The 14,933-nt window shown below is 32.4% G+C and overlaps 1 protein-coding gene across 3 annotated transcripts; it reads right to left on the bottom strand.

Annotated features, from left to right (window-relative positions):
* Positions 1-3,737: 3,737 nt before the first annotated feature.
* On the bottom strand, positions 3,738-9,897 carry LOC102592028 (polyadenylate-binding protein-interacting protein 7). 3 transcript variants are annotated; one of them, XM_006353776.2, is made up of 7 exons: positions 9,625-9,897; positions 9,470-9,518; positions 7,694-8,599; positions 6,564-7,014; positions 6,397-6,467; positions 4,973-5,097; positions 3,738-4,379 (listed from the first exon to the last, which is right to left on the bottom strand). In XM_006353776.2, exons 3-7 carry the CDS (start codon positions 8,468-8,470, stop codon positions 4,088-4,090), a joined length of 1,716 nt encoding a protein of 571 aa, XP_006353838.1. In that variant the 5' UTR covers positions 8,471-8,599; positions 9,470-9,518; positions 9,625-9,897; the 3' UTR covers positions 3,738-4,087. The 3 variants fall into 3 exon arrangements, with proteins under 3 accessions (XP_006353838.1, XP_006353840.1, XP_006353841.1); XM_006353778.2 differs by having other exon boundaries at positions 9,630-9,897; XM_006353779.2 differs by having other exon boundaries at positions 9,640-9,897.
* Between the last annotated feature and the right edge of the window lie 5,036 nt (positions 9,898-14,933).

Raw genomic sequence — 14,933 nt, 5'->3', positions numbered from 1 at the left:
TTTGAAATAATTACAAACATGATTAAGGAAACTCATAGAAAATAAAACTTCTAACATGACTATACAGGTATAAATAATCTAATATCTTAACTTCCTAGTAATAAAAGAATCATTGTTTCTAGAATTTTTTTTATCATACTATACAATTTGCCCTCCTAAAAGAAAATAATCAATGAACTTACTAGTATTATAGTAAAAACATCACTCCTTCATGAATAAAAATAAAATTACTTTCAAATAGCTAAATAAAATATGATAATATTGAGACATATGACAAAATCATGAAGACCAATGATAAGTGAAAGTAAAATTTCGCTACGTATTTTTAAAAGAAATGTTACATAATATAAAATCACCTTCACAGTGTTACGAAGTAGTAAAAATGTGATACTGCAACTTGTTATTTGAGTTTCTCTCAATCTTCTTATCTCTATAGATTAAAAAATTATTACGTACCATTCATTTATTCAAGAATTATGAGGGTTAACAATGTTAACTAATGATTTTAACACATAATTTGTATAAGATCTGTTAGGCAAGCCCCGAGTGTTGGACGTTGGACATGCTTAGGGCGTACAGTCGAAAACTTAGAATGTAAGTCTTACAGAAATAAGCCCCACACTTGAGTCTCAAAGCGATTTGCTAGAGCCCCGCCCCAAAACGAGCCCCGAGGCGACTCCCAATAGATTCCTTTAAAGCACTGCTCATTTCCATATTTTCCTGCAATTTCGTATAAAAAACATAGTTAAATTTACATCATCTGTGCATAATGAAAATGTACAGAAACGGTATGAGAGAAAAATTACTCTCTTCGTCCCAATTTATGTGGCACTTTTCAATTTTTCAAATTTCAAGATTCAAACAAGTCTATCTTTGACCGTAATTTTTTCATAATTCTTTTAAATATTTTGAATTGACAATTATTGTGACTTATAGTAATTTTTACGTAGTTTATAAATATATAAATTTCATTTTAAAATATTTGAAGATTTCATGCGCAAATTATCGGTCAAATTTAAACTGTTTGACTCTCGAAAAATGAAAAGTGTCACATAACTTGGACAGAGGGAGTAGTTCCTTGGTGAAATACTTTTAAAAGTAAAGCTCCAATTCACTAAAACATTTACTCCCTCCTCCCGTAATAGTTGTCCATTATACTAAAAATAGTTGTCTAACATTACCTGTTCAATTTAAAAAATCAAGAGATATTTATCTTTTGTGTCTATTTTACCTTTGCTATTAAATATTATTTATCATTTAACATATTTCAATGCATTAAATTTAATAAAGTCAAAAAATAATATAGTTATATTACCCTTATTATTTATTATTTTTTAAGGAGTATGTCAAGTTAATTGTGGACAATTATTGTTAGACATAGAGAATCAAAGGAAACGTTAACACAGAAAACAAGACCAACATTTTTGGCCAAGAAAGAGTTGTAAACTTAATTGTGATAATCTATTGGTCAACTTCTCTTTTATAAGATACTCCCTCTGTCACTAATTACTTGTCTACTTTTCCTTTTTTAGTTGTCCCTAATTACTTGTCCATTTTGACAAATCAAGAAAGGATAATTTTTTTACCTATTATAACCTTAATTAATTACTTTGAAAAATGTAGAGCTTGTTGAAACTCTTAAGTTTTTAATTCATCCACTACATAATTAATAGGGGTAAAATGGTAAACTCACTATGTCAATCATTATTTTCTTAATAGGTGTGTCAATTCAAAAGTGGACAAGTAATTAGGGACAGAGGGAATATTGTTGAAGGACCATATACTTTTGGACTTCTAAATTCTAATATTAATTGTAATGAAAAGATTTAATGGTTTTCTTTGGAAAAAAAAAGTAGTATGAATAAATTCTTGACCTTTAATAGAGAAAATAACCCAAAGTGTATGAATAGACTTCATTAAGTATTTTCACACGTTTCTCTCTCATTTAAATACTTATCATGTTGATAAAAATTATTTTTTTTTAAAAGGTAAATTTACTTTTCAATGTAAGATTAATAGTATATCATATAGGAATAAGTATGATGATATGATTATTCCCACTTTTAGTATTTAATATAATGTGATATGATTATTATTTAATATTTTATTAATTAGATGTGTAATAAAATATTTAGTGTAGTGATAAAATGGTAGTCTAACTTTAAATCTTGCATCTTCTCACTTTTAATAATACTAGTTTAGGAAACATGTTTTGCACGTTTATCCCAAAAACTTAATCTAAATATATTGTAAATAATAAATTTCGCACAATATATTATAGGACATAATTATCATAAAATACAAGAATACAATATAAAACAAAACGGGATTGACTAATTCAAGATTCAACCAAGAACTTAAAGCACACATGTCTGATTCCACTGCTACATTGAAATGCACAGTATTAAACTATAGAAGTAGTTTTCTGTTTTGCATAACATATAACAAAATGTGATCTCATAAAACTTACATAAAATATGAAAAAGCTTCACCATTTCAATTAATGGTTTGAGGAAAAAATGAGCAAAGAAAATAAAAGTAGAACTGACAGACGTGAATGAATTGTTACATATCTGTTGATTTGTGTCATTTAATGATGAAAGTAATACACATTCTTGATATCCATTTATATAAGAAATATTAATGAGAAAATTCAATATAAATTCAGCATTAGTGTTAATTGTTACTAAATGGTGGAAAACAAAAGGTTTGACAACATGTAACAATTATTTAATATTTAATAGGATTTCATTAAGTTACATAACTATTAATTATCTTTAATTAAATTGTCTATATTCATCAGAAATGTGAAAAGTTTTCCATGTTATTAACCAATATCATTCTTATTATTAGGGTAAACTAAATGTATGCTTGAAAGCAATATGTTAAAGGAAAAATTCAGCTTGCCATAAAAATAATTTTATTCAAAAGTTAACCAATAAATTAACGATATTCATTTTCAATTTATTTTTACATATTAATCATATGTTATTAACTGGTCACTTTATAACTTGCAAAATGAATATTGTCACTTTATGACTCTTTAGCTTGTAATTAAATTAGGAGGTGAAATGATTGTGAAAATATTTTCATTAATTAATATTTAACTCATTAGATATTTCATAACAATTTGAATTAGAATAGGGATAAAATGGTATTTCAACTTTTAACTTTAGGACTTTCCACTTTTAGTATAATAAATAATAAATATAATGATACGATGATTTCTTGAAACAATCTATCAAATCATCAATCAGAAAAATAAAAATAAAGTTCAAAATTATAAATTAGTGTATCAAACCATTAACCACAAAGACAAAAATAAACTTCAACTAGTAAGTCAAAGTCCATCCTATCCCTGAAACGATTATGGTTCTTCATTCCTTAAATTATATGCCTATCAAAAATAAATAATTTTAATACGACGATAAATTAACCCATGATAAAAAAAAAATTAAAGGGACAGTACTAGGTGAATTGATTATCTCATCACTCTCTCATGCTAGTTCGACAAGTGACTTGATTATTTCTAAGCAAAATTCAAAGGGAGATAAGTGCTTCTAGGTGGGCTGATTTGGTTGATGAAGAAGAGCAGACCTCACCATAATAATTATTCAATGTTCAGAGATTTAGAGACCACATCTTAATATTCAGATGTGTAGCCAGATTAAAACACCTAGATCTTAATATTCAAATGCTTACTCAGATTCAAACGTCTGAATCTTAATGAAAACAACTGAGGCCCAAAACACTTGGTGAATTTCAGCTTTCACGTGAAAGAATTCTATCAGTTACATCGGCTAATCAAAATGAAAAGGAATGTGAGAAAGAACCAACGTTACAAAATCGAAGGGGGCCGATGCAAGTCCCCGCAAGCTACAAAACGTATCCTCCTATCCAACAACTAAACCTTAAATGATACAATTTTCTTCCACTTTTTTTCACATTTTCATTTTCCCTTTCCAGAATTTGCACTAACCTTCCGTTCCCCCCATTTACAGGTACAACAATTTTCTTTTTTTCTTTTTCTTCATCTGATGGATTTTCTAGGATAATGACGTGTCAAAAACTCCTATACCTTCACACCTCAGTATATCACAACTCGGAGAAGCCCTGGTTGTGGCTCAGAGTAGTCAAGGCCCTCCTCTAGCAGGTAACGCTGGACAGAAATGGGAAGCCTAGCAGGAGTACGCGAACCCTTTGTATGATGTCCTGTTCCAACGCAAATATAAACCTGTATTCGCTGGTCTGCTGATCTGGCAGCATTCCTCAACACAGACAGCTCACGCTTAAGGACATGAATGGCCTCAGTAACATGAAGACCATGCAGATCTATGATTCTCTCTTGTCCTCTCCCATTTCCCTGCATCTCTGGATTCCTGCAAAGAATTTTAAGCACCACTAAGACACCTAAATATTCTATATATTAAAAAATATTTGTTGAGGCAAAGAGATTTTTAGGGCGGGGGCTGATGCACAAAACTTTATGAGCAGAGGAAGTTATGTTTTGTCACCATAAACTCAATTAGCATGAATGTTCAACATTAGCATCCTCTCTGTCATTTTTTGTCATTACACAATGATGAAGCAGAAAATCACAGCACCTGGAAATTGTAAAAGCTACCCAAGCAGAACATACATGAAAAATGCTGGAAATCTATAGGAAGATGGTATGATTTCGAATAGAGCAGAAAACATTGAAAAGTTACTGTGTGAGATGAAGATTGTGATAATAAAGAATTCTAGAGTTCAAAAATCTTGTTAAAAGGACATCATGAGCATATGAAAAACGTAGATATGAAGAGTTTAGGGTGTCAGAGCATAGACAACAACATACCCACTGCCACAAGTGGGGTCTAGGGATTGTAGGATGTACCTTACCCCTACCTTTGTGGGGTAGAGAGGCTGTTTTTGATAGACCCGTGTCTCAAAAGAAGCGCCAGAGCATAGACATGGAAAAATAAAAACAGACCTTAGGCGATATATAGATTCTTGAGCCTTCCCATGAGCTGCCTTCATCTGCATGTTGTGAAGCTGTCCCTTGACGCTCAGTTCTTTGGCCAAAGCCTTGTTACCAATAAGATATGCCTGACGTGCCTACTCAGACACAGTTACATAGATTAAGGATCTTGTAGTGTGGCATAAGAGAGCCAAGACTACTTGACATGATCATAGAGTAAATTCCTGCCACAATGATTCTCAATCCCAAAAAGAAAAAAGAACAATGAATTCATCATGTAGTGAAGCTAAAAATCGAACATTCCACAGGTGTAACATCCAAAATATTATGATAACCCTATAATAAGATGGTCTAGCGATTTGTACAGCCGTAGTAGCATTATTGCTAATACACTTAAAAATGATTTCATAATTTCTTTTAAGTAGATTTTAACCAACTGTATCTCTTCCTGTACAACCTTTTTCACTTCATAGTTGTACTAAGGAAGACTGCACAATTTGTTTCTCTAAGCTAAAATGTGCACACTTAGTTATATCCAGCAATCAAAGTGCCTTTTATCTCACAACAGGAAAATAGTTAACAGTAGAATGCCAAAGAATATAGGCACAAACAATAATAGAAACAACCATGACAGAATCGTGTATCTAATGATGCTAAATTGTTTAAGAAAAGAAAAGTAATCAAGTTAAGTAGATGTTAATGAACCTAGATGCATTATTTTGATCTCAAAATAGATCACGTAGAAGTTAGACACCACAGATGGAAGAATATACAAGGCAGAGGATCAATATGTCATTTGAATGTCCAGTGAGATCAGAATTCAATAAAATCTAAGAAATGCTCCAATTCCTTTTCCTGGGTCATGATTTTTTTTTTTTAAAAAAGGAATAGTGCAAGCAGCAATCACTTCTGCTATAAAAGAAGCAGGGCTTTTGGTTCAGTGGTAAAGACACAACATGTGATGTGAGGGATAGACAAACATCATAGGTTCGATCCTGCCACACACAAAGCCTGGTATTTAGGCTGGAAGGAGGGTAGAGGGGTGGGCCCATACTCTCCATAGTTTCAAACCTGTGCATCACCTACAACCAGGAGCCACAGGGCATTGCTCTGATATCAAAAAAATAAAAGAAAAAAGGAAGATGGTATCACTTCTGACTTCACATCAACATTCAAGCACCTACAGTAAGTTTTTCCAAGGATCATCATTAGTTCTTGGTCAGAATTCCAAGTTAATTCCCCTTACAAGCATGTGATACATGGATCCATCACGCCTTCATGGCCTTCTTACTTATTTCTCTTTGGGGTTTTATGGGAGAAGAGGGCTAAAGTACTATGCCCTTGTGGCATCACATACTAATACGCATGAACATTGAAGTGAGTTCACATCTACGTATATTCTATCCACCTTTGCAATCATCATGTATACCACATACCTGTTCAAAGTATGCATTACGTAAGCGTGCATGGTCACGAGCCTCTTCCCGCATTTCAGAATATATATTTGCTGCAATCTCAACAAAGTCAAAGCAGATAGATGGGCAGAAATTATTTTCCTCAATGAACATTCAAAATTATATTGGCTGCTTCAGGAAAAAATTACCAACTGCTTCTCCAGTTTCAAGCCAGACAGGAGCTGCACGTGTGGAACCTCGGCTCTGCAACCTATCACCATAAACTCCCCTACTCTGCCCACCATTGTAAGAGCTAGCCAATACAGGTGAATTTCTACTTGATCCAACACTACCATCAGCTACTCCAGTCCTATCATACTTCCATATGCTAGAATCCTGAGATGCCATCTTCCTGACAGCAGATGCAAAATCTGTAGCACCTCGAAAAGGGATGGAAGAGCCAGATCTAAACAGAAGGGTGCTCTCTTTTTCAGAAGGCCTATAGGGATTGACATTTTGTTGAGCATCACTGCCAGAGTACTTTAGGCTGCTGTTTTGACTTTCCGCCACAGAAAGAGCAGGGAAATCCAGAGCACTAAGATTTGGAGCAGACAAGGCTTTTGAATTCATATTTTGATTAAACCCACCATCAACTTGAAGCTGTAAAAAAGAGTTTTGAGCCATAAGTATGTAATTGAAGGTTCCAAAAGAACATAGTATCCAATTGAAAATCAATCTTCAAAACTATCAGAGATATGATCAGAAGTTTTACCATTTCCCACATTGTGTCCATAACCACTGTTCTGTTCAGTACAAATAATTTGACTGAACATCCGACTTATTTTGTATAATCCTCAGAAGAATTAATGCTTCGGACTCTAGACAATCTAAGAAATAGATAAATGACATAGACTACTAGGATACTGAGACTCAATGATAGAAGCTAACTGATTAAACTTTCTTTTGTAAGTAGCTGATTCACTAAACTTACCACATAATTGAATTTCTAGACATCTTTAACCGTAGAACGTTTAAACATCATGTGTGGAGAAAATCTGAATTACTTAATTTAATGAAGACACAGTGCTCAAATAATTCTAATCACTGAATAATATTTCTCAAAAGTTGGAAACACTTGGAAAAGATTCTTTTTGAAATAAAAAACATGATAAAAAAGAAAGTCAAATAGACCACCAAATCCCAGCCCATACTGATCAATATAACTGCAGTAACTTTAAGCTAACATATCAATTCTTGAAGATTAAAAAGCCAATTTCCTGATAAAACTAAACAATTTCTACACTACTATATCCATAAAGATTGAGAAAATGAACCATACCTCAAGCTGAGTAAGCATTTCAATTGTCAGATTCAAGTCACCTCCATTGGCATAGTACACCTCTCCAAGACTTTCAGCAGCAAAACCAGGAAATTGAGAGGCTAAAAATTCAAGAGGGTTTACATCTGCTTCAAAAAATGGTGGCTCGTTCATCATGTCTGCAAAGAAGCTGTTTCCTGAATTCCCATTATAATGAGGCCCCTCCCTAATATTGGCAAAAGGCTGGTCATTGGTCAGCGATGGCTTATCCCAGGGTTTAGAAGGCAGATGAAAACTAGTTGAGGAAGCATCTTCGCCAAAAGATGTAATAGGATATCCTGTCTTTTCAACAAAACTACTACCATTAATGCGACTAGGAGATAACTCCTGCTGGTCCTTCAACATGAAGCTACTGCCAGTTGAGGCAGGGAATAATGAAGCTTCATTGACATCAGTTACTGATAATCTAGAAAATGGAAGACTGCTGATTCCATGAGAATCATCTTCCCCCATGACATTGAAGTCCGGTGTAATATCATCCGGGAGCTGGCGACGCCAATACTGGTGAGCTTCATCATCTGAGTTGTTCGAAGCAGATGATTCTGATCTATCTAGTACAGCTTTTCCCAAAGTAGTAGTGGAGTTAGCGAACTTTGATGCATCGGTGCTGCTAGTGCTACCTGAGGGTGATCTGAGTGCAAAGGGTACAAATTCTGCAGCATTTGGATTCAAGCTTGTCGCTTTTGCTAAGGTTAGCTTTTTGTCACTGGTTGGAGTCCCTTTTCCTGATAAGCTCATTCTTTTTTCTTCGTTATTTTTTTTCTTTTTGTCTTGTTTCTAGATGGTTAAGAAAAAAGGGTCTCTACATACATCATGAAACTTCTAATTATAAGATGGCGCAACTATGCAGTCAATATCACCCAAACCCTGCCAAAAAAGAAAATGAAAAGCTCACTTAAGAACTTAACTCTGTTTATCAACATCTTTTTAAGTTCAAAGGTCAAGATAAAAGATAATCATAAGCACAAATGACCTCTTTTCATAGTTCAAACCGACAAGAATAATCTAAGTCAATGTTACCTTATCACTACAAACAAAATCAGATATTACTGATATTAGGAACAGACACAAGTATAAACAAATAACTTTACGTGGTATGATAATACTAACTAATTGCATGATCATGTGTAGATTCATCTAAATTTTTAGTTCAGTGTATATTCAGTTACTTCAATCAACAAGCCTGATCATCAAGTAAGCTGTATCAACCCCTTATCCACCCAACTCTATATCACATCCATTTCATTCCAATACTAAGTAATTGCGCTCATAGCATCTACAAGAATAAAAATATGCAAATTTGTTAAATAAACCAGAATTATCAGAGCTTCATGACAATTGAGTCACACATCCCCATGTTTAAACAAATTAACAAGATGTCCTACAATTCAATAAGCTAATCATCTTATTTTTTACTGAAAGTCACTTAACAGTGATAAATCCTAATCATGCAACGCAACAGTGAATTTTCTAAACCTCAGTATACAACCAAATCGTTTCAATAAACCACGTAAATCACTACAAAAAGACATAAAATCACATAATTACTGAATAAACAATACTATTAAACTAAAAAAAAAACTTAATGCTCCGAGACAAATAATATCCGCAGATCTCCATGAATCTCTACAAGAAAATTGAAATTGAACACTAAGAACAGAAACAAAACAACAAATCAACCAAAAATATAAGATCTGAGACAGAGAGAGATAGAGATATAGATATTGATATATACACCTTTACGAAGCTCGATTATGGACGAAACATAATTGAATGGATCCATTAACTGCAGACGTTGATGACAATATATATTCAGATTCAACGATAACAAGATATGAAACAAAAATTAAGAAAATGAAACAAAAATAGGAAGACGAAGAAGAAAAGTATACACCACAGAAAAATACAAAGCAAAAAGATATGAGAATTCTTCTGCTTGGCTGCTGTTCTTCGTCTTCTTCAATGTCTTAGCTGAGATAGAGAGAGAAAGTGGAAGAGGGAGAGGGTTTTAATTTTATTAGTATTTTTTATTTTCTATCTATCTATATATATCAGTATATGTTTATCTATCTGCTATACTACTGCTCTACTAATTCTAGCATTGCTTTTTCTTCTCTTTATTTTCTTTTTTCCCTTTTCTTTGGTTTTTAGCTTTTAGGAAATCCTCTTCTTTGTGACCACATAATAAAAGGGCAATGAAACCTCAACCCTGCGCCACTCAATATCAACCCACCCCTTTCTCTATACGCCGCCCTCTCTTCACCCTCACTATCCTTTGTGCCTATTCTTGATATAATAACTAAGGAGTCGTTAGTTCGGAGGTATAACGTATAATAATTTATGATATAGTATAAGATTATTTCATTTTGTGTTTGGTCAGAGGTATTAAATAGTAATTGGATTATTTATTTCACTACTTATATCATGGTGATATGATAAGTTATCTCATATATACGGGTGAGATAACTTATTCCAGAATAATTTATCTTTGGATAATTAATCTCACGATAACTTGTTCATACCAAACGACTCCTAACAATCTATAGATCTTATTCTTACTTTTGTAAGATATAAAAGTTTTTTTCAATAGACATTTGACTTAAGAAAATGTTATTGAAGCAGAATTGCGAGAAAATTATGATAGTTAAATAACAAAATATAGAGGTATTGGACTATAACATACTAAGTTACTATAAGAAATGGCGATTATGTCTATTGTTGGAACATATTGAACAGTTATACTAAGGTTAAGTTAAAATGATCCAGACAGATTCTTGAAAGGCTGTCGAATAATCTGTTGGATTACCCGTTAGCCAGGAGGGCGTTAGGGCGGACCCGGATAGTAGAAGTTTTCATTAATCTTGCCAGAATTGTTTATACTTGTAAAGGTACCTTGAGTAAAACTGGACGATCTACTATTATCCTAGACCTACTCCTCAAGATGTGCTTTTAGAGGAACATGAACACATTATAACTATTAGTTATAATGGAAAAGAAATCTATGAATGGAACATAGATGGTTATACAGATAGACAGATTTATATAACGGTACATAGAATGCTTATGTACAGCACTATCTGTAAGGCTAATAAGAATAGTAATAAAATTATTGCTGATATGATAACGGCTGATTTTACTGGTCACTTAAAGGGCTAGTGGGATAATTATTTAAACCCTGAGAAAAGGGATAAGATTCTTCGAGCGGTAAAGCAAGAAGGAGAACAAAATCTTACCCAGAATGTTGTGTATACCCTTGTTCTCAATATAATAGAACATTTCTCAGAAAGATGGTCTGATAATAGCAAGACCATTAGAACTTTGCTCCAAAACCTTAGGTGCAAGACCCTCACATCTTTCAGATTTTATAAAGATGTCTTCCTTAGCAAAGTTATGGAGTTACCAGAATATAATAGCTCTCATTGAAAATTCAAGTTTATAGATGGTTTATCGGCTCTTATTTGCCGAAAGAGTTAGAAAAACTCTTAGAGGAGATAGTCATAGTATTGACTATGACAGTTATACCTATGGAAAACTCATAAGTGCTTGTGTACAAGAAGGACTTTCTTTATGCAATGAAATCAAGTTGAATCAACAAGTTAAAAGGCATCGTCTTAATGAAAGAGAACAATTAGGAGAATTCCGTGAACAATTCACTTTGGATATCCCTAAAGCAAGTTCCAAAGATAAAAATGTATTCTTCTAAGGAATTTTTTTCCAAAAAGGATTATAAAGCATGGAAGAAAAGAAGAATTGAAAAGAAAGATAGAAGGGCCGAATCTTACAAAGAGAAGAAGAGATTTTATAAATCTAGACAAAAATTTAACAAATCAGATATTTGCCACAAATCTGGAAGATTTGGACATTATGCTAAAGATTGTAGAGTCAAGGAAAAGATCAAAAACCTTGACAAAGATGATAATATCAAGGACTCTTTATGCAAAATCCTGCTACATTCTGATTCAGGAAAATCAGAAACTGAGTACAACAGCCATGAGGAATCCTCTACAAGTGAAGATCTACAAGCTCTTCACCAGGAAGATTATATGTCATCAGATGATGATTGCTTGCATTGTCAGCAAGGGCTAACTTGCGATAATAAGAAGGAAGAAGATGATCTTTATAAGATCTATTTCCAGTTCAAGAAATTAAGCATCAATGTCATTAATAATGATAAAGTAGAGCTCTTACAAATTATTAAAAACCCAAAAATAAGAACCCAGATTATTGATAAAATTAGTGATGCTTCCACTTCCCAAAGGATGTTCCTACCAAAGAAGGTTCATACACCATGACTGATGTCAAGAATCTCTTATTAGAAAGAAGGAAGCTTATAGGTTCTCCTACTACGATCAGTGATCTAAAGCAAGAGATTAATAATCTCAAGGATGACATTCATCGTTTAAAAGAAAAGAATGTCACCAGAGAAAATAGACTTGATAATATTGAAAGTCTTAAAAATCCGGATAATAGTTCTGAATCTTCATATGGAGATGAAGGTGATAACTTTCTTCAAACGCTTAAGTTTAAAGAGAAGGATAAAGATAATTTTTTACAAAATCTCAAATCAATTACTTCTCAAAATATTTATACAAAAATAACTTTGCTTATTGACTATAATTATAAAAAAAGAGTTTACAGCTTTAATTGACAGTGTTGCTGATTTGAATTGCATACAAAAAGGATTAATCCTTTTTAGATATTTTCATAAAACTACTCACAGTCTTAGATCTGCTAATGGTAGCAAAATGGGTATATAATATAAATCACCCAAGTCTTTTATTTGTAAAGGGAAAAATTATATCCCACAAAATTTTGTTTTAGTAAAAGATATTACTAACCAAATTATTTTAGGAGTTCCTTTTATAAATGATATTTCCCCCCTAACTTATTGGGATAATAAAAAAATTTGTAGGAACTTGAGAAGGAAAACCTTTTACACTTGAGTTTATAACTAGACCCTTTACTAGAATGATTAATGAGCTATCTTCTAAACTGATTTAAAAAAATCAACAAGTCAACTTTATAAAAGAAGAAATCAACAGTATTGAAGTTGATACTGTTTTACAAAATTCAAAACTGCAAGAAAAGATATCTTTTCTAAAAAACCAGTTCTCTTTTCAAATATGTGGAGATCACCCAAATGAATTTTGGAATAGAAAAAAGCATGTGGTCAGCCTTTCTTATGAGGACAGTTTTAATGATAGTAATATTCCTATTAAAGCTAGACCTTGTCAAATGAATTCTGAATATTTAGAATTATGCAAAAAAAGATTGATTCTTTGCTTCAAAGAGGCCTTATAAGGCATTCTAAGTAGCCTTGGTCTTGTACAACTTTTTATGTTAATAAACATGTTGAACAGGAAAGAGGTGCCCCCATGTTAGTTATTAATTATAAACCTCTTAATAAAGCTCTTAAATGGTTAGATATCCTATCCCTAATAAAAAGGATCTACTTGATAAAGTTTATGATGCACTTATCTTTTTTAAATTTGATTTAAAATCAGGTTATTGGCATATTCAGATTACTGAATTAGACAGATATAAAATTGTTATTAATGTTCCTATGTGACAGTTCTAATGGAATGTTATGCCTTTTGGCTTGAAAAACGCTCCATCAGAATTTCAAAAAATTATGAATGATATTTTCATACCTTATAGAAATTTTATAATTGTTTACATAGATAATATCTTAGTATTTTTCAAAACTATGGAAACACATTTTAAACATTTAGATTTATTTTTAAAAATCATTATTCAAAATGGATTGGTTATTTCTAGTCCAAAAATGGCACTGTTTCAAACAAATGTTAGATTTTTGAGACATTACATTGAAAATGGACAAATTAGTCCAATAAATAGAAGTATTGAATTTGCTTCTAAATTCCCTAATATATTGACTGAGAAGACTCAATTACAAAGATTTCTTGGAAGCCTCAACTATGTTGCCCCTTTTATAAAGGATCTAGCTAAAGATACAACTATCGTATATGATAGATTGAAAAAGAACCCTCCGGCCTGGAATAATAGTCATACTGAAGCGATTCATGGAATTAAGTCTAAGGTTAAAAATCTTCCTTGTCTTACATTAGCTAATCCAAATTGGGAGAAGACAGTTGAGACTGATGCTTCAGATATTGGGTATGGTGGTGTTTTAACACAATATTGCCCTGACAATAAGCAGGATTACATTGTTCAATTTTATTCTGGCAAATGGAATAGTAGCCAGAAAACTATGCCACGATAGCAAAAGAGATCTTGGCTATTGTGAAAAGTGTTTTAAAATTTAAGGGAGATTTATATAACCAATTTTTTTTAATAAAAACAGATTGCCAAGATGCTAAATTCATGTTTAATAAAGACTGTAAACATGATATTTCGAAATAAATATTTGCTAGATGGCAGGCTTTATTAGCTCCATTTGATTTCGATATCCATTATAAAAAGGGTTCAGATAATAGTTTGCCTGATTTTCTTACAAGAGAATATTTAAACTAATTCTTTCCATCTTAACAACAGGATGAGACCTTCATGGCCTCCACCCTCAAGGAGGGGAAGAGGGAAAGCAGGAACTGGCAGAGGTAATATCCTCGCTCAAGTGGGAAATCAAAGGTTAATAGCAGCAAATATTGCTTCTACAAATGGTCTTGATACATACCATCCAATGTACAAGGAATTCTTGGATTTTATGCAATCCAAACAAGGAAAGGATAATATTCATCAATCATATTCCACAGTTCTCACAGATGAAGAGAACATAGAAATATTTGATCAAAAATAATTAAAGAGAAGTTATACTTCTTCTTGAACAAAGTGATTTATGATGAAAAAATGACCCATGGAAAATAATGCACATGTATCTAGATTCAGTTTATTATACCACACATGCTTATAAATACAAGATGCATTATGAGATGATACTCTCAGCAATAGGGTCTGGTGAATTCCAGCATTTCTACCCGGCCAACACTGAAAAAGTTTATTACTTTTCAAAAATTATAATAAAAAGAGTTATGGCTCCAGAAGAATGGGGAATGAGCCTATTAAAATAAAGGGATTATATCCATCCAGATTCAAAAGGTGGCAGTAAAATGTAATTACTGGGACTATATGGATAGCTTTAATAGAGCTTTATCATATGAAAATTCTAATAAAAAGCATTCTTGATTTATAAAAATATGCTCTCAAGTTTTTAACCAACCGA

This window comes from Solanum tuberosum, unplaced genomic scaffold (assembly GCF_000226075.1).
Source record: "Solanum tuberosum cultivar DM 1-3 516 R44 unplaced genomic scaffold, SolTub_3.0 scf00162, whole genome shotgun sequence".
NCBI classification, from domain to species: domain Eukaryota; kingdom Viridiplantae; phylum Streptophyta; class Magnoliopsida; order Solanales; family Solanaceae; genus Solanum; species Solanum tuberosum.
The sequence above is the reverse complement of the archived record's forward strand: the minus strand, read 5'-3'. Positions and strand labels throughout refer to the sequence as shown.

Coding starts and splice junctions, on each gene's coding strand:
- LOC102592028 (XM_006353776.2), bottom strand. CDS start 8,470: ATGAGCTTATCAGGAAAAGGGACTCCAACCAGTGACAAAAAGCTAACC. Junction 7,015..7,693: donor AAATGCTTACTCAGCTTGAG/GTATGGTTCATT, acceptor TCTTTTTTACAG/CTTCAAGTTGATGGTGGGTT. Junction 6,468..6,563: donor TGAAACTGGAGAAGCAGTTG/GTAATTTTTTCC, acceptor TTGAGATTGCAG/CAAATATATATTCTGAAATG.